Genomic DNA, 26,865 nt, shown 5'->3' with positions numbered 1-26,865 from the left:
TACCATCTTATTTTTAACCAAATAATAAGTAAATAAATAAATAAATATGCATTATAATTTTGAACACTTACGTAATTAACATCTCCCAAAAGCTTGGAATCAAAGAGCATCTCCTTCATTTTACGAGTCCTAGGATGGTGCAATCACATGGACCCATCCATGAACTGCACGCCGTTGGATTCACAAGCTCCGACAATTCCATCAAGCTCACCCACGTCAAGAGCCGTTGGTTTCTCGACCAGCACATGCTTGCCGTTCCGGGCGGCTATCACCGCCCACTGAACGTGCAAGCTAGTCGGCAACGGCATGTACACTGCGTCCACCGATGGGTCCTCCACCACTTGTTGGTAGCTCCCGTAAATCTTGACCTTTTGATGACCCAATCCGTTAATACTGACGAATAGCTTTGCTTTTTCGACGGAGCGGCTGCCGACGGCGTGGAGGTCGGTGAACCTGCATTGCGTGCCCGAGCTCCGTCATTTGCTGCTGATGAGGTTGACGATGAAGCAGATGGTTTTGATGATCGGGATGGTGACCCTGATGACATAGCCTCTACAACAAGATCAGGATCCTGTTCATGAAACATATCTCATAAATCATTAGGTACAAGTTGTTCATGGAACAATACTATAATATTATTGGAAGATGAATGCACTAAAACGTTATAGATATTTATATAGCTATAAAAATCCACAAAGTTGAAAGAAATTGCATATAAACAACATTAAAGGATAAGACAAGTTCCATCAAGGGAAATAGGATATGCATCCCTATAAAAAAATTCAAGCATGTAGACCATTTTATAAACTCAACAATTAAGACTAAATTCAATTGTTTCTTTTTACCCCTAGTTTTTTTGTTTCGAAAAGTGAATATCCAAAAACTAATTTTCATGTAACAGCCCAAATGTGTATCTTGCAAAACCAGAAATCAGTCAGTCAAACAAATGCGGGTTGGCAAAGGCAGTTGAAATTCCACTTCTTGTTGTGTTCGGGAAAATACGATGTGGAAAGCGGTCCGATCATCATTTTATAAGGGTGAAAAGAAAGTAGCCATTGTTATAAGGTGACAAGTTCATTATAATGGTTTAATAGATAAGAAACTCAGCTGGCTTTCAACTGCTGGAAGATTCGAAAAGGTCATATTCCAATGTCTCCCAGTCAGTAGCCAATGGCAAATTCATAAAAGCTCAGGAGGCGAAATTAATTAAAAGGGCCAGTAAACAAGTTAAACAAACTTCCCACAATTCCACATGATTTATTCTTCTCCTTCTTCTTCTCCAGCTGTTTCCTTAACTAGCTATAATGGCTCTTACAGGAAAAACCCATAACTAGCTTAATAAATCATCTATATATTCAAAAATCCCAAAAATGAAGATTAACAAAATAAGATTTGAGGAGAAAGAAAACTCAGACACCAAAAGCTCCAATTCTCAATTCCAAGCTTCTTGAACATACCAACACACACCACAATAAACAGGGGGTAAAAGCACAAAACAGGGAGAACCCCAGATTGAAAAATTCATATAAAAACAAAAGAATAATCTTAAAAACACCCAGAGTGCAAAAATTCAAAAAATTATTAGAAAAGAAAGATGAGAAACACACGATATAGCGCTGGTAGAACTTGCGCTTGAAATGATGGACAACATCGGAGCGAGATGCCATGTGAGGAGGAATCAATATATTGGACCAATAATCTGCCCATCACGGATCGTTCTCGTAATCGTAGGCGGCGGCCGCCATTCTCTTCTGCTTCTGTGGGTCTTCTGCCATTCTTGTTCTCGTTAATTTTGTTCCCAATCGACGGCATTATTATGCTTAATTTTTTCTTTTCTTTAATTTCATAACTGGGGCTAGAGGTTTACTAGCAATCAAACATGTTTTTAGTTATGACTCACTACTTCAAGTGCTCAAAATGTTCATTCTGTTCGATTAAAATGATTTAATCAGTATAAAACAATTTGTTAACCCCTTGTGCTTTCAATTTGTCACCACCGTTACTTTCAATTTTCTGTTTAGATTACTATTTAAACTTTATTTTTAGGGTAAATTACATCGTTTCTCACTAAACTTTACTCTCTCTCCTATTCTCCTCACCCAACTTTCAATTTGATCAATTTGCTCACTAAACTTTACATATTGAATCATTCTGCTCACTCTGACATTAACTATTTAATGACGTTATGGTGTGACGCAGTCATCAAAACGGTTTCGTTTTGAAAAATTCAAATATACTCCAAAACGACATCGTTTCGGTGAGTGAAATAGGATAGAGAGTAAAGTTCAGAGACTCGTGTTGTAATTTATCTTTTTCCTTCTCTTCTTTATTTTCTCTATGCTGAGCACCACGTCAATTTCATTTCGGCCACCGTCAATCGCCGTAGATGGTGGCCATTCGGTCCCAAATTTCATGGGTCAGTTCTTCTCAACTCCCTGAGTCCGAATCTGGTGATTGTTTCACCGAAAATTGTCCTAAACCCCGTGATTTTGGACTAAGATGTTTTGGTGTTCTCACTTTCAATATCAAATTCATGGACTCTGAGCAAGTTTCGGCAAAATGGAGGTCGGATTCGAACGCAAAGTCTTGAGGCAAAGCGACCCATCTCATTCTATGATTGAACGACCACCATCTACAGCGGTCGACGGTGAAATGACCACCTTCTATTTTTATTTTGTTATTTTAATTATTTTATATTAAATAATAATAAAAAATATCACATCATCAACTATTAGAGAGAAAACAATCGAGTGAACAAAATGATTCAATTGTAAAGTTCATTAATCAAAAAGTTGGGTGAGGAAAATAAGAGAAAGAGTATAGTTTAGTGAGAAACAGTGTAATTTACCCCTTTTTAATTGTTTTAAAACCGTAAGTACCACTTTGAACCAAAAAAAAAAGTTCAAATACAAATTTGAACTGAAAAAATAAGTTCATGAATCTAATTGTACCAAAAAAGTTTAAGTTGCAAATCACACACCAAACTCAAGTAAGTTGCAAACCGAAAACCAAATTCAAGTACTTAATTGCGCAGGAAAAACATTAAGTGCCAAATTGAACCATGAAGTCAAGTTCGTGGGCCTAATTGGATAAGAAAATGGACCTTTAATTTGAATTTAGGAAACAAATTATATATTTACTCATAATATAAAAAGATATTGTCAATTAAACCTAATTGTTTTATAAATTTAATTGACTCCATGTCTTAAATTTGATTTTGAACAACCTGTTTCCACTCTTATTAAGAAATAACTATTTTACCATATTAAGATGGGTAATGATGATGAAATCAGTTTATTTAAATTAAGGTAAATATATGCACGAACCAAATGACTTCCATGGTAAAAGAATTATTGTTATTCATTTAGAATTCAGGTCCGAACACTATAAATGCAAGGGGTGTTAGCGTTCAACGTAAAATGATTAAGAATCATCTTTAAACAGATACTACCTTGTATTTTCATTTTAAAGAAATGGAAAAGCTAACAATTTCGTTAAAGGAAGAAAGGTTATGATTAAATTCTAGACAAAAGAAAATACAAGACCATTAAACATATATGCAATAACCAGAAATAACAACTCACACATTATGAACAAAATCGAATCCAGTATGCAATGGAAGCATATGGAACTTTGAATAAGCAAATTATCATCTTCTAAAACTGTCCGCTTGTTACAGATTGTGGATGCCTGAAATGTGCGATTACTTTCGTGCACGCAGGCATAATTGAGATGGAAAGACTGCGACACGTAAAGTTATGTGCTTGGTGTTTCACCAGCAGGTCCAGGTCGGGCATTTAACAGAGGCTGAAGAGCTTTGACAACGATGCTCATATTTGGTCTGAAATCAGCTTCGTATTGCACACACAATGCAGCAACTGCAGCCATCTGCAATTGGAACAATTAAGATGCTTTAGGCACGGAAATGTGACAGTGACTGACATCGACATTGGCAACAGTCCCGGAAAAGTCAAGCCAGGACAGGTTTAAGGTTTAAAGCCACGGTAAGTAGTGGGTGCTAACAGAGAGAATTTGCATATAGAAACAGACATGATCAGAAGCGACCAAGTATATCAATACCTTGGCAACAGCCTTTGGAGGATAATCTCCTCCTAGTCTTTGATCAACACACTGCCTAACCTTGTCTTCACTAAGTCTCGGTGTAGCCTAAATGCAATTCAAACCTCTCATTAATCAGCCATGTCTGAAAAGTTTAACAACGAAATTGAGGCTGGATTTACAAAAACAAGTTGCAGAAAAGTACCCATGTCACAAGACTTTGCTGCCCACGAGGTAATGTATGATCAACAGGCTTTCTACCAGTCAAAAGCTCCAGCAGCACGACACCAAAGCTGTATACATCACTCTTGGCATTTAATTGCCCAGTCATTGCATATCTGCCAACGAACAGTCAATTTTCAAGGTATTCAATCTTAAATCAAGCTCTATAAGAGAAGAAATTATGGATATCATATGCTTGTTCCCTAAAACATCTCAGTTATTAAATAAAAGTCTACCCTATTCTAGGTTAAAAATATCAATTCACTATTGATTCAGCAACTAAGTTTGTTCAAATAACTTACTCGGGAGCATGATAACCAAAGGTTCCAAGTACACGAGTGGAATGAAGACGGGCTGCCATATCAGGAGCCTGATTAGATAAATCAAAGTCTGCAATCTTCGCCACATCATCATCAAATATTAGCACATTGCTGGACTTTATGTCGCGATGAATGATGTGAGGATTAGCCTTCTCATGCAAGTACTCAAGCCCTTTCGCAGCTCCTACAGAAATTTTTACTCTTTGTGCCCATGTCAGAACAGGGCCTGGCTGAGCTCCCTTGACACCTTTTCTCCCTGGCATTAAAGAAATAAAAATCTTGCAATATTAACAGCACAACATAAAAGTTACAAACCGGATATTTCATTTCCATAGAAGGAACTTTATAATTAAAGTTTATAATAGCATCACGAGAAGATCCTTCCTTCAAGCATCATTGCATTCCTGTATATGGTTTTCAACTTTGAATAGCTGGAGCAATAAACAAAGCATCATCACACATACCGTGAAGAATATCATGCAGGGAACCATTAGATGCAAACTCATAGGCAAGTATACGAGAGCTCCCATCAACACAGTAACCAAGCAATTGAACAAAGTTTTCATACTTCAACCTTGATACCATGGAAACCTGAAACTCCATTCATCAATGGATATAAATATGAAGCTCAAAATTTACATCAGATGTGGTAAATGCAAATAATTTTGGTTGTCAACTGTACCTGAGCTAAAAACTCATCATCAGGTTGCTTGCTGGCATCTAACTTTTTTATTGCTGCAGCCTGCCCACTTTTCAGAACTCCATAATAAACTCGACCATATGAACCTTCTCCAATCAAAACATTGGTGCCATAGCTATCTGTGATTTCCCTTAATTCATCTGCAGGGATAACAGGGACTTCAATAGGCTGAACCTTCACCATTTGAGCACTCTTCGATGCAGTTTCAGATGTATGGTAACCTCCATCATTTCCTGTGGAAAAATTCAACCCAGATTAGAAAAACAGATTCAGTAAAAAGAACAAACAGCATAGCCATCCATAACATGCAAAAGATAGTCAAATACGTATCAAGTGGTAAACTAAATTAGGTTCTAAAAAATAGCATGTGCTTTGTGTGTGTGTATATCATTTTAGTACAAATCAGACATAAAATTAAGGCTAAATAATAATTAAACTACAACTGACTACGAGTATAAGCACCAAAGAATCTCATGCCATCCTACTTACTATGCTTGATTCAACTATTTCACGTAGTGAAGGTGCAGAAATATGTAAGTGAAGTTCACAAAGAAGCTGATGCAAATTTCTACCAAAGGATTACCTGCTGAATTTTTAACCACATATTGGCCTCCATTGTCTGTGGCTTTGTGGATATCATCTTCTTCACAACAGTCAAAGCAACTCATGACTTAATCCTTGACAGTTATCTCTAATTTGAAAAATGCAAATATAGAAAAGGAAGCATATAAGTATAAATGTTAAAAGATAATTCACTTTTTCTCGTTAAATAAAAAGGAAATAAAAAAATAACCACCACCATGTTTTACATGCATTGCAGGAACAGAGTATGCAAATTAGGGTATCAAAGTTACAAATCATCTAGAAATCCCTTGTATGTGTGTTTTGTATCATTCTTTTCTCTGTTTGAAAAGTGTAAACCCAAAGAAAACAAAATTTATAGAATGTGTTTAAATCATAAACATGAATAGGAAAAATGAAGTAACCGTGACAAATTAATTGTGTTTGAAAGTATATTGTGTTCATTACCAGTTTTCATGTCCATTAGACATTTTGTGGTTGTGTAACATTTCATACAGTATTCAAAATTGTCAGGTCAAAGCACATATAGGAAGAACAAAAGGTGATGGATGGATAAAAATAATTTATAGGACAAAATCCAGATGCAAAATGCAATTATTTTTCTGTTGTGTGTGAGTTTGAGGTCTAGATATAAACAAAAATATTTGAATTTTCTCTTACCAAATGTTCATGCGAGGGGTATCTTTAGCCTTCTAAACCACATAACATAGTTTCTTCATCTATTCTTTGTCTTTAAATAAATAGCTTGCTCAAAAGGAATCTCCCTTATCTTTTGAAGACTCCCATTCAAGATATTAAATATGGCATGTTGAAAGAAACCCCAAGCACCCCCCCCCCACCCCAAAAAAAGGGAAGCAAAGAATGATAAGTATGTCATGGTGAATTAGACCTTTCATTTGGTCATCAAAATGCAGCCTGGCATAGGCAAACATTCAATTAAATCACGGGAAATTTATACTCGGAACCAACTTGCAATTGCACATGCATGAAAACTTATTGTGCAAAAGTTTGGTAAGGCTAATTAGCTGCTGCAACTGCTAGTAAAACAAACAAACAAATCTCCAATTTCACCAGACTTTTCACCTAAAAGTTTCCCAGCGCAATAATTCAGTTCCAAAGTAGTTCCAAATCCAGATATGATCAAAAATTCCATTCCATAAGCACTTCCCAGTACAAAAGTGAACACTCCTCCAGCTTAGACGCTATAGTCAATATAAGTCCAACCATTAAAATCAAGCAGATCAACCACTCACCAAACAAAACTATAACTCATAAGGTCAAATTCGACAGTCTTAACTCAAAATCTCATTTCCTTTGATCATAATTTCCCCAAAAACAAACTTCGCATATCCATAAAATTAATTAGTGTCCCTAATCCGCGCGCATGTTAATCGAAGGCTACAACTAGAACCACATAAAAGCGAAAACCAAACAAGATTTTATAAAATAAATCACCTGGAATTAGCGGCCGATTAAGTGGAGCAATCACTTATAGTTGGATCAGCCCAGTAAGAGAGTCAGCGTTATAGCTGGACCGGAGATCTGAGACGGTGGAGCCGCCGAAAGATGCCAACTGAGCTTCGCGTAGGATGAAAACCGGAGCCTGACTTCGCTGTTAGTTCCTTTAATTTATTTTTATTTTACGTTATATACAATTATATATATATTGTTTGCTTTTTTTTTGTACACACGCAGTACTCCACCGACCACCAGGTTGAACTTTTTGGACCGATCTGGGATTTGCAGGAATTTAGACCCATCGTGTTTGGTTACGTGGCACATTGTAATTGGAGCCAATTTAGAAAAATAGATGTTTTAAATAAATTTTTATTATATTATTTTTAAAAATAACTTTAAATATTAAACAATATCAATCTCATCTATATTAATTATGAGTTTAATTGATGTTTGAATTATTATTATTTATTTAGAACATAAATATATTGAAAATTATTTTATTTTATTAATCCAACTCGACGCAACTCGATTCGGTTTCCTCCCCACCCTTATACCGAACGCGCTCGGTCTTGAAGCCTGCACGGCTCGGTCACCTCGTACCGAGTAGCTCGCCAGTCCGGCTTCGAGATCCCGACTCACGTCATTGCAGCAACAACGTATTATTGTCGATAATAACATCACTACAAGCAGCAGCCCCCATAAGACAAACACGATGATATCAGGTCTTATTACCATGTTGAAAGAAATATATTCAGAGAACGAGGGAGAATGGTACGTAACAATAACATAATATGCTTTTTTATAAGCATTGTTTTGCATAATCTGATGTTTATTAGGAAAATAAATTTGATTCGGCGTTGAATATTTATTATAGACATTATGTTGTATATTAAAAATATAAAATTTAAATTATATTTACACTTATTAATATTATAATATATAAAATATATCACCTTAAACTATAACAAAAATATATTTTATAAGTAAGTAATTAAAATAAATTACTAAGTAATAAACTATTTTTAAAGGTGGTATTAAATTATTAAAATAAAATATAAATACATAATTGAGTATAGTCCATACATTAGTAAGATTAAAATTATAATTTGATTCCAAACACAAAATTAAAGATGAAAAAGTTAAAAATCTAAACTTTGTGCGGTTGATTTCAAACCATACCGTTTTTACTAAATTCTTTTATTTTTACTCGTTTGATATTGATTTTACGATCAAAACGAATATTTTAACTAAAAACTCTTTTATAGAACATTACTAAACGCATCCATAATCGTATGATTCGTATTCAAAATATAACAACATGAAAATAATGGAGGCATAATATGCAATACCGTGTGCAACGCCATTGCCAGATCGTCGAATGTAGTGGACGCGGATGTGATTGTGTGATAAATTATAAGATAAAATATGTATTTAATAATTAAATTATTAATTTTGATTAATTTGGGTATTTAAATTTTTATATTTTTAAAAACACAATTAACATTTAGTTTTTATTTTATTTTAATCATGTCATTAAATTTTTTATTTTTTGTTTTATTTTAGTACTCCATTCTAAATTTAATGTTAAGTTTTGAAAAGATTAAAAGTTTATGTACTAAAACGGATCAAAACTGATAGTTTATGTATTAAATGCGTTAAATTTTTATCGACAAGATATTAAAATGAAATGAAAACTAAATATTATGTATGATCATGAAAAATTTATAGTTTAGATACTAGAATAAACCAAAATCGATAGTAGTTTAAGTACTAAATGATTTACCCAAAATTCTATAAGAACACCAGCAAACAAATTTAAAGTTTTTTTTAACCAAAAATATCATCCTGAGAAGTAATAATTACCTATCAGGTACCCTTTCTTCAAAATTTAGCCTTTGCAGGGTTTTGTTCGAGCTGGCACGTCCATCCGCACCTTATCCGAGCTGGCGTCACATAGGGATAGACGTAGATCACCATCCGCGTCATAGCATTTTAAAAAAATATACTTTAAAAAATTAAAAAAATAAAAAAATAAAACTATATGAACTAACATCGTAATTTAATACATATTAGTTCCATGAGTTGAAGAGTTTAACTATGTTAGCTTATATAGGCATATTAAAGTGTTTATGTTATATTTCTTGACAATGTGAAATATTGAGATTAACTTAATAGTCCCGTTAGAAATCGTGTGATAACTCTAAATTTACTCTTGACAATGTAAGATATTGGGGTTAACTAATTGGATTTTGTATTGACGGTAATAAGAGAGTCTTGGTTTATGAGTACATCTGCAATGGATCCTTAGATTTCCATTTACATGGTATTCATTTTCTCTCTATTGAGAAAATAACCTCAGTGACCGAAAATGCCTTGTAATATACGATTTTGACCAATTTTTTTTAGATTTGCCAAAATGACCAAGTAAATCGCAATGCGATCGATAATTCGCAACGCGATCTCCGGTATCGCAAATCAGTTTCCAGATTTGCAACGCGATTCGTTGCGATAGGCGAAGTTCACGTTGCGATTCATTCCAAATTCGTTGTGACATGCGAAGTTCGCATTGCGATTCATTCCAATTATTTGCGACAGGCGAAGTTCGCATTGCGATTCATTCCAATTCGTTGCGACAGGCGAAGTTCGCGTTGCGATTCATTCCAAATTCGTTGCGATAGTCCAAATATTGCATTTGTTTCTTAAGAATTTTCTCTAAAAAGATAGATTTCGCGCGGACGTGTCGAAGACACGTATTACCACGACCACGACCCGAGACGGGACGGGACGGCGGCGGCGGCGCGCGAGAGTTCCCCTTGTTCTCTATCACTCAGCAAGGAAGTGTGAAAGCCAAGCCTTAAATAACATTCTCAATAGTGCTTCCAATACTATGTAGGATTGAGCATTATCAACACTTATTTCCAATACCATTACCTTCACTGTTGTAAGAGTTTAATTTTGAAACTAAAAAAATATTTATTCGAATAAATAACTTACCCTTTGAGGACTTTGATCATAAATAAAATAATTGCTAAAACTAACTCTGATTCGGGTTCTTATAGTGTTCAAATGACTTACTTGCAAAGAGTAGATGATGACCAAACAACTCGATATGTTTCTTTTGTGTCATTATCAGCTAGTTTTCGTAGCATCCTCAGTTGAAAACTTTCATCATCGTCTCCTTTGCATTTGTTTGGTTAATATTTTTCTTCCATCAAAGTCCTCAAAGGATAAGTTATTTATTCGAATAAATATTTTTTAGTTTCAAAATTAAACTCTTACAGACAATGAAGGTAATGGTATTGGAAACAAGTGTTGGTAATGCTCAATCCCACATAGTATTGGAAACACTATTGGGAATGGTATTTAAGGCTTGGCTGTCTCACTTCTTTGTTGAGTGATAGAGAATAAGGGGGACACTCGCCCGCCGCCGCCGCTGCCGTCCCGTCTCGGGTCGTGGTCGTGGTCGTGGTAATACGTGTCTTCGACACGTCCGCGCGAATTCTATCTTTTTAGAGAAAATTCTTAAGAAACAAATGCAATATTTGGACTATCGCAACGAATTTGGAATGAATCGCAACGCGAACTTCGCCTGTCGCAACGAATTTGGAATGAATCGCAACGCGAACTTCGCCTGTCGCAACAAATTGGAATGAATCGCAATGCGAACTTCGCCTGTCGCAACGAATTGGAATGAATCGCAATGCGAACTTCGCGTGTCGCAACGAATTTGGAATGAATCGCAACGCGAACTTCGCCTGTCGTAACGAATTGGAATGAATCGCAATGTGAACTTCGCATGTCGCAACGAATTGGAATGAATCGCAATGCGAACTTCGCCTGTCGCAACGAATTTGGAATGAATCGCAACGCGAACTTCGCCTGTCGCAACGAATTGGAATGAATCGAAATGCGAACTTCGCCTGTCGCAACGAATTGGAATGAATCGCAACGCGAACTTCGCCTATCGCAACGAATTTGGAATAAATCGCAATGTGAACTTCGACTATCGCGTTGCGAATCTGGAAACTGATTTGCGATACCAGAGATCGCGTTGCGAATTATCGATCGCATTGCGATTTACTTGGTCATTTTGGCAAATCCAAAAAAAGTTGATCAAAATCGTATATTACAATGTATTTTCGGTCACTGAGATTATTTTCTCTTTTCTATTTCCAGTTAGAACCTCTGTCATCCAAAATGATATTAGTTACATCTGGTTGACAGGAAGCGGTAGAGCCTCTCTAGATTGGCAATCACGACTAAGAATAGCAATTGGAGCAGCACGAGGCTTGCGATACCTTCATGAAGATTGTAGAGCTGGTTGTATAGCAGCGGCCCAAGAATATTCTCCTAACTCACGATTTTGAACCCCAGGTACTTGTAGTCAGTTATTGGACATTTCTGAAAGCATTGGTGTTATGCTTGTTATTATTGATACCAAGACATGAACTCATCGTGAAGGAAAATGCAGCACACTAATGATCTGTGGTTCATTTAATTTCAAAACAACAAGGGTGCGTTTCGTTCACGGAATGTAAGATTATCAGTGAGAGTAAAAGATTATCAGGGAATAAGAATACTGTGAATGTTGTAGTTTGTGTTTGGTTGGTTTAGCAAGAATGTACGATTACCGTATTTGGTTAAAGGAATAAAAGGTTATTGGAATGTATATTTGATCAAATTGTCCTTATTATATATTTATTTTTTTAACAAGTTGGAAAATATTTATATATTTTCTTTAAAAAATTTAAATTCATAAAATTTATATAATTTTTTTTTACAAAATTTAAAATATAAAAAGTTTAATGAAAAGTTAAAATTTTATTTTAACCCTTGAACTTCATATATAATTTTAATTATAGTTTTTTTTGTAAATATAAAATAGTTTAAGGAGAAATTTGTAATTTAACCTTCGTAGAATTTTTATTATTTAATGACAGAATAAAAATATTTTTGAAAGAAAAAAAAATTTAAGGGTATTTTAGTCCAAAACGCCGGTAATCCAACAATACCTAAGGAAAAGGAAGTAATGACATTCTCGGTAATATACCCCAAAAAAATTCACTATTGATAATGTAAGATTACCGGGAATGACATTCCCGGCCAACCAAACATGAGAATGTGAATTTCATTCCCATGGGAATCTCACATTGCCCCAACCAAACACACCCCAAGAGTAAATTTGGAGTTATCACAATATCTCTAAGAGGGTCATTAAGTTAATCTAGATATCTCACATTGTCAAAAAACATAACATAAGCACTCCAATATGTCTATATAAGCTAACCCAATTAAGCTCTTCAACTCATGGAACTAATATGTATTAAATTACAATGTTTAGTTTTATTTTTTTAATTTTTTAAAGCAGATTTAATATGTATTAAATTACATGGTGTCGGCTCGGACAAAACCCACAAAGGCGTAGATGATGATCCGCGCCTGTCCCTATGTGGCGCTAGCTCGGATAAGGCGCAGATGATCATCCGCGCTTTTTATGATGTCATCTGCGTCTTATCAAAAAGGATGTTAAATCTGTAAAATTTAAAGAAAACGTGTCTGACATGTAATTATTACGTGTCAAATGATATTTCGGTAAAAAAACACAAATTTTGGTCACTATAATTTATTTGACTTAACGAATCGATGTGAAGGAAACATGGGCTTTTGCTATTTCTGGGCCTCATGACTTGTACTATTTCATTAGGCATAAATCTGCTTCCACGAGGACTTTCCTATTTTTATTTTTATTTTTTTTGCTTGTAATCCTAATTAAGGTGAATATTTAATCGGGCCAAGTTGAAAGATCTTGAGTTGATTGAGTTGATTTAATATTTATTCAAGTTAAATTGTTCGAGTTTTGGTTTAAATTTAATTATAAATATTTTATAATGTTATGATATTAATCGATTCTATTTTTTATTAATATGGGTGCTTACAAAGAAATATTTGTTCAAAATTTTCTTAATCAATTGGCAATGATCGTGCACATACCTAGTAGACCCAACTTTTGAACTCGAGACTCTTAAGCTTAGAGATAATAATTGATTTTAATTTAAATAACTTTCTATAACCGTATATATATAATATATATACATCACTCAGAGACTCGACTCAAACTTAAAAATCAATATATTAATTATTGACAAATTCGAGTTATTTGAATTATATATGAATCTTATTTTATATCTCAAACTTGAGAAAGGAGGATTAAAGCATTGATGCAGGGCATTTTTAAATAACTTTTGCTACATAGATACTTTCTCCAAAGGAAATAAGAGTTCACATGGACTCACACAAGTCTTGTGAAAAGGTAAAAGAAGACAAAGGTTCAAATCCTTGAAATCTGGAGGGGAAATGTGGGCTCTAATAATGCATCATTATCCCTAAAGATCAGCTGGAGCCTTCTTTTGAAGTTACCTAATCTCTGTAAGAGATGGCTCTCGCAGTTTCGAGCAGCCGTGACTCCGGAAGAGTAGGCTCCGTGCACCGACCCCGAGTGTTCCTCGCTGACTGCTTCCCCTCCAAAGAAGAGATTACCGAAAGGTGCTTTAAGCTTCTGATACAAATCTCCTGCCATCCCAACCGGATCATATGAATAACAGCCGAGGGAGTCTCGATCTGTTCCCCAATGGGACACGAGATACTGCACCTGTTTTAGCATTTTACCGAATTCGGATATCAGCTCATGCCTTTCTTAGGAGACACGCAAACCATGATGAATAATAGAGGAAACTAGAACGACAAGACGAACCGGGTAAGATTAGCATTAGTGATTCCTTAAAACAACCTTGGTCTAGTATAGGATATGTCTGGTTAATGTATAAGTTAGCAGCTGAAAATGATCAAACTTACCGGATCGGGTGCATCGGAAAACATTTTCTTCAACTGCAACATCACAAAATTGGCGGCGTACTCATCAGAAAACTTCTCAAGATCATCAGCAAATCTTCCGGCGGCCATATAGACGAGAACAGGATGGCCTGTTGCTTTGTGAAGATTGAGAAAATAACCACAAGAATAAGAAGTGGGTGCAACAATGCCTAGCAGCTCAACATTCGGCCAAAAGACTCGCTCAAATAGTAAGGCGATCTTGTTTTCGTTACCAACACCGATTTCGGAAATGGCAGCAACCTTCCACTCTGGCAATTTCGGTTCGAACTGAATCAAATTGGCTTTAAGAACCCCGAGGGGAACGGTTACTATAGCAGCGTCAGCGATGAGGCTCATCCCGTCCTCAATATCGACCACCACCTTATTGTATTCTTGGGATATTTTAGTGACCCTACTCATGAACATCCACAAAAGAATCAGAAACTTTGTTGCCTGATAAGCACCATAAACAAGTTCCATTCCTTAATTTTCATGTTTAAAGGAACAAAGGGCCATTCTATATGGCTACATGAAGATATTTACAATTCCCAACAACAAAATTAACATGCTGAGCTATGCATGTGGAGATCACAGCTGCTCAAGTATGCAACAAAATTAACTGCGTTTTTGGGACCTGAACTATATAGCTAAATGAGGTTTTGCACCTAAAGTTTAAAAATGTGCAATAAAGTCCTCAAATTTTGCTTGTCTACCAGATTACATATTAAATAACTCCAGCAAAGATTAAGCATTGCATTGTTACATCTTCACCACATCGTTATCAAGTAATCGAGTAGGTTGAGGATATGCCATACCTCACCACCAATGGTGGATGCAATGTAGAAGTAAAGTTCAAGTACTGTATTGCACATTTTTATATTCAGGTGCCAAGTCAAACAGATGACCATATCTTCGGCACCAAACTACATAATAAACTCTGTTGGTAATTAATATGAGAAAACGCTGAATCTAATATTGTACTAGTAAAAGAGTCTCAAGCAGAGTTATACGCTTTGTCTCTAGACTAAATCTCTTTGGTATGAGGAGCGCACTATTCTTTTAGACGCATTAAAACATTTAACGAAAGTGAACCATTTTGATGTACCAAGCATTACCTGTGATTCAAGCATACGTCAATATCTTTAGCAAGCTCTTTTATTATAGGATCATAACCCTGCACCATAAGTCCATGACCACCCAAAAGAACATGTTCCTGCAAAGTAAAAATCAGCCACAACAAGGTATTTTAAGGTAATATAGAAATAACCTCTCCTTAAAAGTTCTGTACTGTAGATTTTCAATGAGGACACAAACACCAAGAGAAAAAAGAAAACAAAATCAAAATTTCCTAAAATAACAAGCATATGAAAAAGAGCATCACCCACTAAGTTTAATATTGTTAATAATATGCAATTATAAGGTAACTCTCCACAAATAATTAGTTGTTTTTGCAACTCATTCCAACTTAACAACTAGCTTACAAGCAAAGTTGAAGATTGTTATCATGTTTATAAGTAATAGTTACACTACATCAATAAACAAAAATATCAAGTTTTCACCAAGAACATCAAAATAATAGAGTATGGCGGTTACACTACTTATACTTGCCTGATCCCAACATTTCAAGGATATCATATCTGCATCTGCAGCAAACCATGCTTCCATTCGACATATGTACCACTGCATCACTTCATAGGCAAGTCCTTCTTGTCTATAAAAAATTAGGATACGTCAAATTGTCAATGACACAAAGTAAAGCCAGGTTTATCAATAAGGCGGTGAGATAGGGATGCGAAATACAAATACCTTAACTCAGGGTGCCTATCTAACACAATTGATATTGCTTTATGGACTGACATGTCTTTGGAGTGTTCATCCCTTACTTTCTCAGTCTAGAGGAATAAAAAGAAAGGATTCTCTCATGACATTAGAATACTCACTAATAGCCAAGATAAACTCTGGTCATGTATTTAATACAATACCTTTTTGAGTATTCTCTTGAATACATCTCCAACTGCAACAACCATCTCTTGAGGAACTTTACGGCCATCCATATTGAAAAGTGTATAACTGATAAAAGTAAATTTAGATCATTACAAAAAAGATCAAGATAGTTCTAACTATAACGATGGAAGCTATGGCTGCATGTTGGTTTTCATGCTGTACATAGAGATGTAACCCATGAAAGAACTATTACATGTTAAAACTATCACCTTTGGTTACTACTTACTAGTATCCAATTAACACATTCAGAGAGTACTACATTCAGAAAGTACTAACATGTAATACAAAAGTATAAATTTGAGAGTAAATAAGCGATTAGAATGGCCAACTGTTTAACGGGAATAAAAGAAAAGAGAGAGGGTAATGAATTAGGAACCAACACCAGCATAATGATGCAAATACAAATCGATGAAGGCCATGGGCAAAATGAGAAGAAAAAAATCATAAAGAAGAAGGGCACAGTATTGGTATAACCGATATTGTCATTTATCAGAAAGAACCATGCATGATATCGAAAGCATTTTAGAAACATACAAGCAGAAAGTCATGAGAGATTACCTTTCCAAATCATGGTCATACAATAGAGAGTTGTCACCACTAGTACGGTACAGTTTAAGACCTAGAGAGCATATTAAAGGAGCTAAGGGATTCTCATTGCACACCCCGTGTAGCCTGAAATATTAAAATGATAATTAACAGATAATCCATAGATTCGTTATTTCATATTAGCTTCTTCAAACACTTGGATCTTGGCAAATAAAATATAACCGACATCGAGAAATATGATTTTGATGCTAGCAAAGAAACCTCGATAACACTATTTCATCGATTTAATCCTTCCATAGTTCACATGAGTGCCCAATTTCAGATCATCTCAAGCAATCTGCGAACAATTTAAACCAAAAACCGCACATCTAGACAGAAGACGAAATCAACCGTTTCCAAGGTTTCATTCAACAGAATTATAGAGAAACATCAAGATCTAAAGCATGTTAAAGAAAGAGATGGCTTACCATGAAGCTCCCATATCTACAGGGCAACCAAAAGTGTAATCGGTATTGATGCGGCCACCAAGTCTTTGTCGCGATTCCAGCAGGATTACCTGATGGAAAACAAAAAGATCATCAATTAAACAGAAAATAACAACGATAACAGTTAAAACAACAAAAATAATAGAGAATTATTACCTTGAAAGACGCATCATTGAGAGCACGTGCAGCAGCTAGGCCAGAAATACCACCTCCGATCACAATTACAGAAGGAACAGCCGGTTCCTTCTGCCTATCAATGCCTGATATATATATAAAAAGATATATATAAGAACTGAGCGTTGAAATCGTAAATCAAAATCAAATAAGCTGGGATTAACGGAAACCGATTAATAACCTTGATAACGAAGCAGATCCATGGATTATAAAAGAATAATTTAAGGGTGTATAGGAGTGAGGAAATTAGAAATCAACGTGAAAGAATGGAAAAGAATGGATATTAAGATGCCGGCAATGTAGCGGCTCAGATTGGAGGAGGAAGAGGAGCAGCGCGGCTTGTCCAATGCGTTCATAAGGAAGTGGAAGGGTACCCATAGGCTGGGACTGGCATGGATTATGGTTATATTAAATATAGACAGTAACAGACAACGGGCGAAGCTGGTGAAAAGGGAAGCCAATGGCGACGGAAACGGCGACGGAGGCGGGGGATTTCTGCTTTATCTTTCTTCCTCGAAGCCTAACGCTAATCAATCTCTTCCTCGCACAAATACACCACGGCTAGACCATAAAACGATATATATAGTACAAGTACTACCCCCGACGATCATTGAAGGGTTGTTTTGCAATAAATACAAATTTGAGCACCTCACGGCAAGTTACTAACAGTAAATAAATAAAAAATAAATCAAGGGATGAGCTTTTTTTAATGGAGGGATGAGATTAATTGAGGGTAATTTGAAGTAAACTTTAGATATAAAAATATTTGTCTTTTAATATAAATTATTAAAATGCACAAATAAATGAACGAATAATTAAATGCATTTAAATTTTAAAAACTCATATGTAATAAGGTTTTAATTTAAATAATTAAAAACTCAGCCTTTATAACACAATTGTATACTTATCGAATAATTTTTAATACATTTTATATTTTTCATAATATTTTATTATTATTATTTTGAGTTACTATTCGTTTTTTTTTTTGGTAATATCAGACAACTTATTGATTACACATAAGATAACTTTCGACCCTCGTGCTACTCATTTAGTGGCGTCACATGTTGATATTATACTTTTATTATTTCGTATTGTAATTTTATTTTAAGGTTTATATATATATATATATATATATAACATTAATATGATCTAATACAAATTAGTTAACTAATATATTAAATACAAAATAGTTAACTAATATATTAAATATAAATATTTTTTGAATAATCTAAATAGTCATAGGATAATATATGTTCAAAATCTTTTTTAGTAATTGACAACGCGCGCACACCGTAAATACTTAAATAATTATTTTCGAGATTTTTAAAAAGAAAGACTCTCTTTTATTACTAAAACCACTCATAAAATATTAAATATTTTAAGTAAAATTAATAATTTAAATTTTATAATAATAAAAGTAAAAATATTATATTTATAACAAACATTTATAAATTTTGATTTAGATTAAGGTTTAATTATAAAATAAGTGTTCAAACTATATCACTTTTTCAAAATATGTGCCTAAATTTTTTTTGAATCATACATGTGCCTAACGTTATAAATCAGTGGCAAGTATAGTGGCGTACGACTAAGAAGATGACAAGGATTACGTCGGTGGAGTTGGCCATGGTCGGCAAAGACGACTTCAGCAGGTTAGGGTAAAGGATTTAAGTTTTTTATAATTTAAGAGAAATTAAAGTTTTTTTATAAATTTAATAATTTTTTATTTTTTAAAAATTTGTAATTTTCAAAATTATCAGTCACTTGAAAAAAATTAGCACTAGCTATGACTCGAACACCTAAAATGATAATATTTATAACATCAAATACTTGAATAATTTAAAAAAACTAGACACCTATTTAAAAAAAAATAGTATAATTTAGACACTTACTTAATAATTAAATCTTAGATTAATTAATCACTATATACATGAGACTTAAATTTACTTAATTAAAGCAGAATCTAACTATGAAACAGACAGGCAGGTCGGTCGGGACTATTAAGCCCTTGCACATGCGTAACAGACGGTTGCTGGATGGACAAAAGTAGGATGTCTATTTTATGTCACCCTGCCGACATTTTACTATTTCTGACGTAATATTTTTATTGTTTCCTTCTAATAAAGTCCATTTTTAAACTTTGAATAACCAATTTTACCCCTTAAAGTCATCAATTTTTTTACTTTTAATTAATATTTTATTAATCAATATTTCTCTTTTCCTATTAAAATTCTCTTTTATTTTTTAAAATTATCTAATTTATTAGAAAATTCAACAAATGATAATATTTATATTATTTTATACTTATATATCTCACTTCTTTTACATCTATTAAAATAAATAAATAAAATATATCAATCATCTTTTAATAATAATTTTATCATTTTTCATTAATCAAGTGAACCTTCTAAAACTTTGTGTATAATTAATATAAGTCACAAATTATGAGATGAAAAGAGTAATATTAAAGTTTATGATTGAAATTTATATAAGCACACAGTGGCGGAACTAAAGGGGGCTAGTAGGGGACATAAATTTGAAAAATTCTCATTAACAACATCAACAATAAAACTTTATTATCATATGTAATGGGGAGGTAGGATAGTAGGTTGTCCCTAACGCCAGGGTTGAAAGCAACTTCCGTGGAAAACCTCCAGCAGTCAGAAAAATTCTCATCAAACCTATCAAAATTTCAAAAAATTTAGTTAGATCATATTTATTTAAAAAAATGTAAACCAAACTTTTTAAAATTTTTAATTTAAACCTCCATTTTTTTAAAAATTTTTAAATTGATTCCTCCAAACTCTATGATCAAGTTCCGCCACTGCAAGTACAATTATTGTAGGATCTATTAGTTCTATATCATGATGTATGATTTGAAGTTTTATGTTTAAAATGCAATGTTTTAGGATTTATGGTTTAAAAAATAAGATATTAAAGTTTTAAATGTTGTGTTTAGTGAATTAAAAACTATACTTTAAAATCTTTTATTTTTGATAATTCAGGAATAAAATAGACAGCTTAGTTATCAGATATAAGTCGTATGTTTAATAATTAAATGAAGTCAATAATCTCAAATCACTAGAACGAAGACTGTGGAGCGTTTGATAATATTCGGTTGATTTGTCCAAAATTTTATCAAATTAATTTTTTTTATAAAAATATCAGAAATAAAATAAAGGTTCAATCTTGCACTTTTGGACAAGTGGGGCTGACACAGAAGCACAGCATAGCAGCCTTAGCTCACAAGATCAATACATCGAAGGATCAGACAAAAAAGTATGAGAAGGTATTGCGTCCTACTTCCAATCTCTCCAACTCATACCACCCTCCTTTGGGATAAATCAATGTATGATCCCTGAATTTAATAAATTTATAAACCTATTCCTTTATTTTTATTTCCATACTCCAAATTTTTGACATTTTTTATAGTTTGATCCGTGAAGTTCAATTTTGTTATGATGTGATGACATTGAGTTACGAGATGAATATTTTAAAGTATTTATAAAACCATCACTGATTGTAAGATAATTTTGTTTAATATAAAGTAAAATTGGTATAAAACTAAATTTGAAATTAGAAATACGAGTAAAAACTCAGACAAAAACAAATATATATTCTTTTATTTGTTCTAATTAAACCATATAGATGATTAAAAATTATCTGACGGCTGATTCTGACTGGCCTACTTTGTTTCTTTAAAATAATAAAAGGACCAAAATGGAAGTTTTCGGCCGTCCAACGTGGGAAGGTGCAATTATATGTCCAACCACTCCACCAAGTTGTGCGTAGGGCATGCAAGCACAAACACGTAGTGATTCAGTGAATGTCCTATTAAATTTTAGGGTAAAGTATAGTAATGGTCACTGAACATTTCAGAAGCTTGCATTTAGGTCCCCCAACATTTAAAACTTGCAATACAGTCCCCCAACATTTATTCCGTTTGCAATATGGTCCCCCAACTTAAACCACAGTTAGAAAATTAGGATAAATTATATAAATGGTCATTGAACTTTTCAGTCACTTGAATTTAGGTCCCCCAACTTTTAAAACTTGCAAAACAATCATCAATTTCATTCTAAACCCCAATTTCCAAAGTAATTCAATTTTATTCTAAACCTTAAATTCCAAAATACTTAAATTAAATTCAATTATGTCAAAGTTATTATTATTTAATTTCATCTTATTTCATGTGATACGTATTTTTTATATAAATATAATAGTATAATTCTTATCTGTTGAAGAAATTTTTTAATTAAAAAAAGTAGTTAGGATATAAAAGAGGTTGAAAATAATTCGAATTTTAAATTTATAAAATGTTATTTGACGTATAAATAAAAGTGTAAACTACTCGGTTGACAACTTAACTATCTAGCCCTTTTTACTTTTGTCATCGATCTTTTAAATTTATCAATCATACCACATAATTATTTAACTGTTTCAACTAAGCCACTAGTCGTTACCAATTGATAAAAATGATGATGTGGCAGTTAAAAGGAATTGACATTATTATACATTCATCTTTATTATTTATATAATCAATTTGGTCCTAAATTAAATAAAATTTAATAAATTAATCATTTAATTAGGATCTGACATGTGTTAGCACATGATCATGACACGTGTCATTGGTGACACCTGTTACCACCTAATTATTTATATATGCTATCAATTTGGTCCTAAATTAAATAAAATTTAATAAATTAATCATTTAATCAGGATCTGACATGTGTTAACACATGATCATGATATGTGTTATTGGTGACACATGTCACCTCCTAATTAGAAGAAAATTAAGTTACAAGAAGTAAAATTTGGGTCTTGGGCAAACTCAAACCTGAGTCACGCAAATGAAAGATATAGGGTGGAGCCACTAAGCTAACACCATCGTTTGTGTTAAGAGATATACAATAATACATATTCTAATAGTATGACCAATGCCAGAAAAAAAAGAATATAATGTAAATGGAAATAATGAGATTTGAACTTCGGCAAAAAATTTGAAAGCAATAATGATGGGAAAATATTATATTTTTTACAATAAAAAAATATTATTTGATAAATTGTTTGATAGATTTAATATATTTTTTAAATATTAGTTGATACAATATTTTAAAAGAATAAATTTAGATTTATATATTTTTAAACTAAATTTAATAATTATATTTTTCATATTTATAATTCATGATTATATATAATCTTAAGTTGAGTATTTCTAATATAATTAATAATTTTAATTTCTTATTAAAAATAAAATATTCAAAAATATAAATGATTCATACATTAATATATGAATATATTTTTTATTTATACATCTAAATATAAATATACATTTATATAATATATTTTATTCGTTGTGTCTGTGCCTTGAACTCTTTCTTCAAGCCTATTACCGTTAAATTGTATTTTAGAATTTAGGGTTTAGAATAAAATTGAATTACTTTGGAAATTGGGGGTTAGAATGAAATTGATGACTATTTTGCAAGTTTTAAAAGTTGGGGGACCGAAATTCAAGTGACTGAAAAGTTCAATGACCGTTTATATAATTTATCCTAATTTCTAACTGTGGTTTAAGTTGGGGGACCATATTGCAACGGAATACTATACTTTACCCTAAATTTTATATATAAAAAAATAAAGAAATTAGAAATATATGGTTTAAACAAACTAATAATAATAAAAAATTACAAATATAAACTCATTAAGTGGCATCAATAGTTAAAAGAAGTGTTGTTTTCTCTTGAAATTTCGAGTAATTATATCTGTTGCGTGTGTGCATTATAAATTATGAAAAATAGTTATGAACAAATACTACCTCGTAATCAACCTAAACTATTCAATATATATATACAAATATAATAAGAACACATAAATAATCTACTAGAATTTGTGACTCGAATTCTATTTGACCTAATTCAAAAAGTTAATGATCCAATTCATTTAAATTCTAAAATACTTCAATTAAATTCTAAAATACTTCAATTTAAGGTAATATAGGCTTGAAGAAAGAGTTCAAGGCACAGACACAACGAATATAAATATATTTATATAAATGTATATTTATATTTAGATGTATAAATAAAAAATATATTCATATATTAATGTATGAATCATTTATATTTTTTGAATATTTTATTTTTAATAAGAATAAAATTATTAATTATTAGAAATACTCAACTTAAGATTATATATATAATCATGAATTATAAATATGAAAAATATAATTATTAAATTTAGTTTAAAAATATATAAATCTTAAATTTATTCTTTTAAAATATTGTATCAACTAATATTTAAAAAATATAAATCTATCAAACAATTTATCAAATATAATATTTTTTATTGTAAAAAATATAATATTTTCTCATCATTTATTGCTTTCAAATTTTTTGTCGAAGTTCAAATCTCATTATTTCCATTTTACATTATATTTTTTTTTCCTGGCATTGGTCATACTATTAGTATATGTATTATTGTATATCTTAACACAAACGATGGTGTTAGCTTAGTGGCGTGAAGTTCAATTTTGTTAAGATGTGATGACATTAGTTCAATTTTGTTAAGATGTGATGACATTGAGTTACGAGATGAATATTTTAAAGTATTTATAAAACCATCACTGATTGTAAGATAGTTTGTTTTAATAAGTAAAATTGGTAAAAACTAAATTTGAATTAGAAATACGAGTAAAAACTCAGACAAAACAAAATATATTCTTTTATTTGTTCTAATTAAACCATATAGATGATTAAAAATTATCTGACGGCTGATTCTGACTGGCCTACCTTGTTTCTTTAAAATAATAAAAGGACCAAAATGGAAGTTTTCGGCCGTCCACGTGGGAAGGTGCAATTATATGTCCAACCACTCCACCAAGTTGTGCGTAGGGCATGCAAGCACAAACACGTAGTGATTCAGTGAATGTCCAATTAAATTTTATATATAAAAAAATAAAGAAATTAGAAATATATGGTTTAAACATACTAATATAATAAAAAATTACAAATATAAACTCATTGAGTGGCCTCAATAGTTAAAAGAATGTTGTTTTCTCTTGAAATTCCGTAATTATATCTATTGAGTGTGTATTATAAATTATAAAGAATAGTTTGAAAAATACTACCTTTGTAATCAACCTAAACTATTCATATATACAAATATAAACACATAAATAATCTACTAGAATTTGTGACTCGAATTCTTTGACCTAATTCAAAAAGTTAATGATCCAGTTCATTTGGTCAAAAATAAGAATACGTATGAGTGCTGTACAATATCCATGCAACTACATATATATATAATTTTTATTGTTTGTTCGTTGTTGTTTTTTTTATGTAATTTCATAATATTTGATGAAAGAAATGAAGGTGTATGAAGGAGAATCTGGAATATTCAAAAAGTGTTGTTATCGAGGGGACCGCACCGGATCTTGTCCGGAGCCGTAGTGTCGTTGCTGATTACGTGGATCAGGTCGAAGCTGCCCACCAGCTTCCGTCTCCGGCACGCATCGCCAAGATGGTCAAAACCGACTGCTCATATGCAAGTAGTTAGAGACAAATGTAGAAATTCTTTTGGGAAAAAAAAAACCCACCAAATAAACGGTGCACTTAAGGAACCAAAAAAACTAAAAATCAAAGGATCTTTAAGAATATTGGATTTACTAAGCACAATCACGTTAAATGTTACATTTTATGTCATTTGAGGGGGGTTTAAGGAATGGAAATGGGTCGCTGTCTGTGGCAGCTACATCTTGCATGATGGAACCCGATTCAATTTTGCTTGGCCTGCAACATTTTGGGCAACCAACCTTCAAAAATTAACAATCTTTCTCTCTCTCCCCCATATTATTCCAATATCAACATCATTTATTCTGACCTAACCTCAATCTGACAATATGAAAACATAATTTTATCCTAATCTAACCCATTTATTTTTTATTTAAAAAAAAGCCTAAGTCATTCAACCTAACCTCAAAAACTCAAGTATCTATACATAAAAATAATTACGAAATAAAAAACATTTTAATAGATATATATATATATATTATATATATATATATATATATCAAGACAATCGAAGAGTTTCACCCAAAATACGACAAGTCCCAGCCTGATCCCCCAAAAAAACTACGGGTCAAGATGAGACCGTCACGAATCACGATTGGGAAATTGCCATCCTTAACCTCTGGTTTGGTTAAATTGTTACTCTTATCCCTCAAAATAAAATTTTAGCAAGTAAAATGATAAGTTTTTTTCTTTGGCCCCAAATATCATTCAGTTTCAAAAATCGCAAAATTTTTTAGTTAATAAAATGGTAAAACTACTCATGGCCCTCGTAAAATTTAATAATTCAGTCTCGATCCCAATTAAAATTTTCTGACTTCACCCCTGTTGACACAGCCCTTAATCTCAAGGCTTGTTGTTCCATACATAAAAGCCTCTTTCAAAACACACATTACTATCAAGACCATTATAACATTGAAACAGGTTATCAATGCAGATGAACAAACAACAAAAGAAAAGGATCTGAAATGTAAACCAAAATAAACAGCGAAATATTAATAGCTACAGAAGTAGAAATTTGTATTCAGTCTTGGAACATCAAATGCTTCCAGCACAACAAGCCTAAATATCTAACTTACACTCTCATCTCCAATGACCAATGTATTCATGAGTGAGAGCTCATGATGCATCATTCATGAAAGAAAACAATGTTAAAAAAAAGCCACGAACCAGAATAGAGCTTAGATCAAGAAATTGGCTCTTAATCGGCTTAGATGCTAACCAAGTTTAATTTCCTAAATCATCCTTCAAGGTACCTCTAATAGAATCACTGTTTTCCTAGCAGGAAGACGTGTGCTATCCTACCAGCCACGCTCAACCAGTCGTGTCATGTTCTTAATCAGAAAAGTAAACCTCCCCCAGGACTGCACCTAGAAGAAGGTGAGGTTATGATGATGAAATTCCAAAATACAACCAAATGATGAGGACAAATCATATTAATTTAGCACATTTTACTTGAATATACCACAAAGGTCTCCTAAATAATACCAGTAAAGTAAGCTATTGGTGCCTACCGAAACAGGTTAAGATGATATATAAAAGGATAAAAGAACCAAAATACAACCAAATGTTAAGACACAAGCCATACATTTGTCAAAAAAAAAAACATTAAAGCCATACACTTTAACTAATATATGACAGAACTTAAGGTTTGCCAAAACAATATCGGAAAGTAAGCTATTGGTGCCTAGTGAAACAGGTAAGGTGGTATATAAAGGAGGTGCACCACCATAATCTACCAACATATCAGCAGCTTCTTTTGTTTATTCTACCAGACAATGTTATGCCCAGAAGTACAGATGGCATTCGTTAATTGATCCGACAAATCATTGATAGGAAAAATGAAAAAAAAATACAAGTTCACATACAAAAATTAACAGTGT

The 26,865-nt window shown here is 32.7% G+C and overlaps 2 protein-coding genes and 2 long non-coding RNA genes across 5 annotated transcripts; 2 read left to right on the top strand and 2 right to left on the bottom strand.

Moving 5' to 3' along the window:
• Positions 1-419: 419 nt before the first annotated feature.
• LOC120172502 (pto-interacting protein 1-like) lies at positions 420-7,483 on the bottom strand. Of its 2 annotated transcripts, none has more exons than XM_039179952.1 (10): positions 7,339-7,483; positions 5,885-6,012; positions 5,284-5,534; positions 5,066-5,192; positions 4,584-4,857; positions 4,265-4,397; positions 4,081-4,167; positions 3,654-3,888; positions 1,608-1,792; positions 420-571 (listed from the first exon to the last, which is right to left on the bottom strand). In XM_039179952.1, exons 2-8 carry the CDS (start codon positions 5,967-5,969, stop codon positions 3,757-3,759), a joined length of 1,089 nt encoding a protein of 362 aa, XP_039035883.1. In that variant the 5' UTR covers positions 5,970-6,012; positions 7,339-7,483; the 3' UTR covers positions 420-571; positions 1,608-1,792; positions 3,654-3,756. The 2 variants fall into 2 exon arrangements, with proteins under 2 accessions (XP_039035883.1, XP_039035884.1); XM_039179953.1 differs by having other exon boundaries at positions 5,885-5,992.
• Positions 3,837-25,662, top strand: LOC120172504. The gene is made up of 3 exons (XR_005520975.1): positions 3,837-3,969; positions 22,907-22,914; positions 25,652-25,662. It is a non-coding gene; the product is annotated as an uncharacterized LOC120172504 (long non-coding RNA).
• Positions 9,580-11,645, top strand: LOC120172503. Its single transcript, XR_005520974.1, has 2 exons — positions 9,580-9,664; positions 11,566-11,645. It is a non-coding gene; the product is annotated as an uncharacterized LOC120172503 (long non-coding RNA).
• Positions 13,591-17,961, bottom strand: LOC120172501 (probable polyamine oxidase 4). Its single transcript, XM_039179951.1, has 10 exons — positions 17,602-17,961; positions 17,403-17,506; positions 17,229-17,317; positions 16,774-16,887; positions 16,194-16,281; positions 16,018-16,103; positions 15,820-15,922; positions 15,327-15,424; positions 14,194-14,623; positions 13,591-13,990 (listed from the first exon to the last, which is right to left on the bottom strand). Exons 1-10 carry the CDS (start codon positions 17,621-17,623, stop codon positions 13,670-13,672), a joined length of 1,455 nt encoding a protein of 484 aa, XP_039035882.1. The 5' UTR covers positions 17,624-17,961; the 3' UTR covers positions 13,591-13,669.
• Positions 25,663-26,865: the final 1,203 nt, after the last annotated feature.

The sequence above is a fragment of the Hibiscus syriacus genome, unplaced genomic scaffold, assembly GCF_006381635.1.
Source record: "Hibiscus syriacus cultivar Baekdansim isolate YM2019G1 unplaced genomic scaffold, ASM638163v2 tig00111851_pilon, whole genome shotgun sequence".
In the NCBI taxonomy this organism is placed as follows: Eukaryota; Viridiplantae; Streptophyta; class Magnoliopsida; order Malvales; family Malvaceae; genus Hibiscus; species Hibiscus syriacus.
The sequence above is the reverse complement of the archived record's forward strand: the minus strand, read 5'-3'. Positions and strand labels throughout refer to the sequence as shown.

What these genes read in the sequence shown, in the direction of transcription:
- LOC120172501 (XM_039179951.1), bottom strand. Translation starts at nt 17,623, where the DNA reads ATGGATCTGCTTCGTTATCAAG. An exon ending in GGATCTGCTTCGTTATCAAG is followed by an intron (nt 17,507 to 17,601) that starts GTTATTAATCGG and finishes TATATATATCAG; the next exon opens with GCATTGATAGGCAGAAGGAA. An exon ending in TCAAGAGAATACTCAAAAAG is followed by an intron (nt 16,104 to 16,193) that starts GTATTGTATTAA and finishes TTATTCCTCTAG; the next exon opens with ACTGAGAAAGTAAGGGATGA.
- LOC120172502 (XM_039179952.1), bottom strand. Translation starts at nt 5,969, where the DNA reads ATGAGTTGCTTTGACTGTTGTGAAGAAGATGATATCCACAAAGCCACA. An exon ending in TGTGGTTAAAAATTCAGCAG is followed by an intron (nt 5,535 to 5,884) that starts GTAATCCTTTGG and finishes ATTTTTCCACAG; the next exon opens with GAAATGATGGAGGTTACCAT. An exon ending in CTCCAAAGGCTGTTGCCAAG is followed by an intron (nt 3,889 to 4,080) that starts GTATTGATATAC and finishes TTCCAATTGCAG; the next exon opens with ATGGCTGCAGTTGCTGCATT.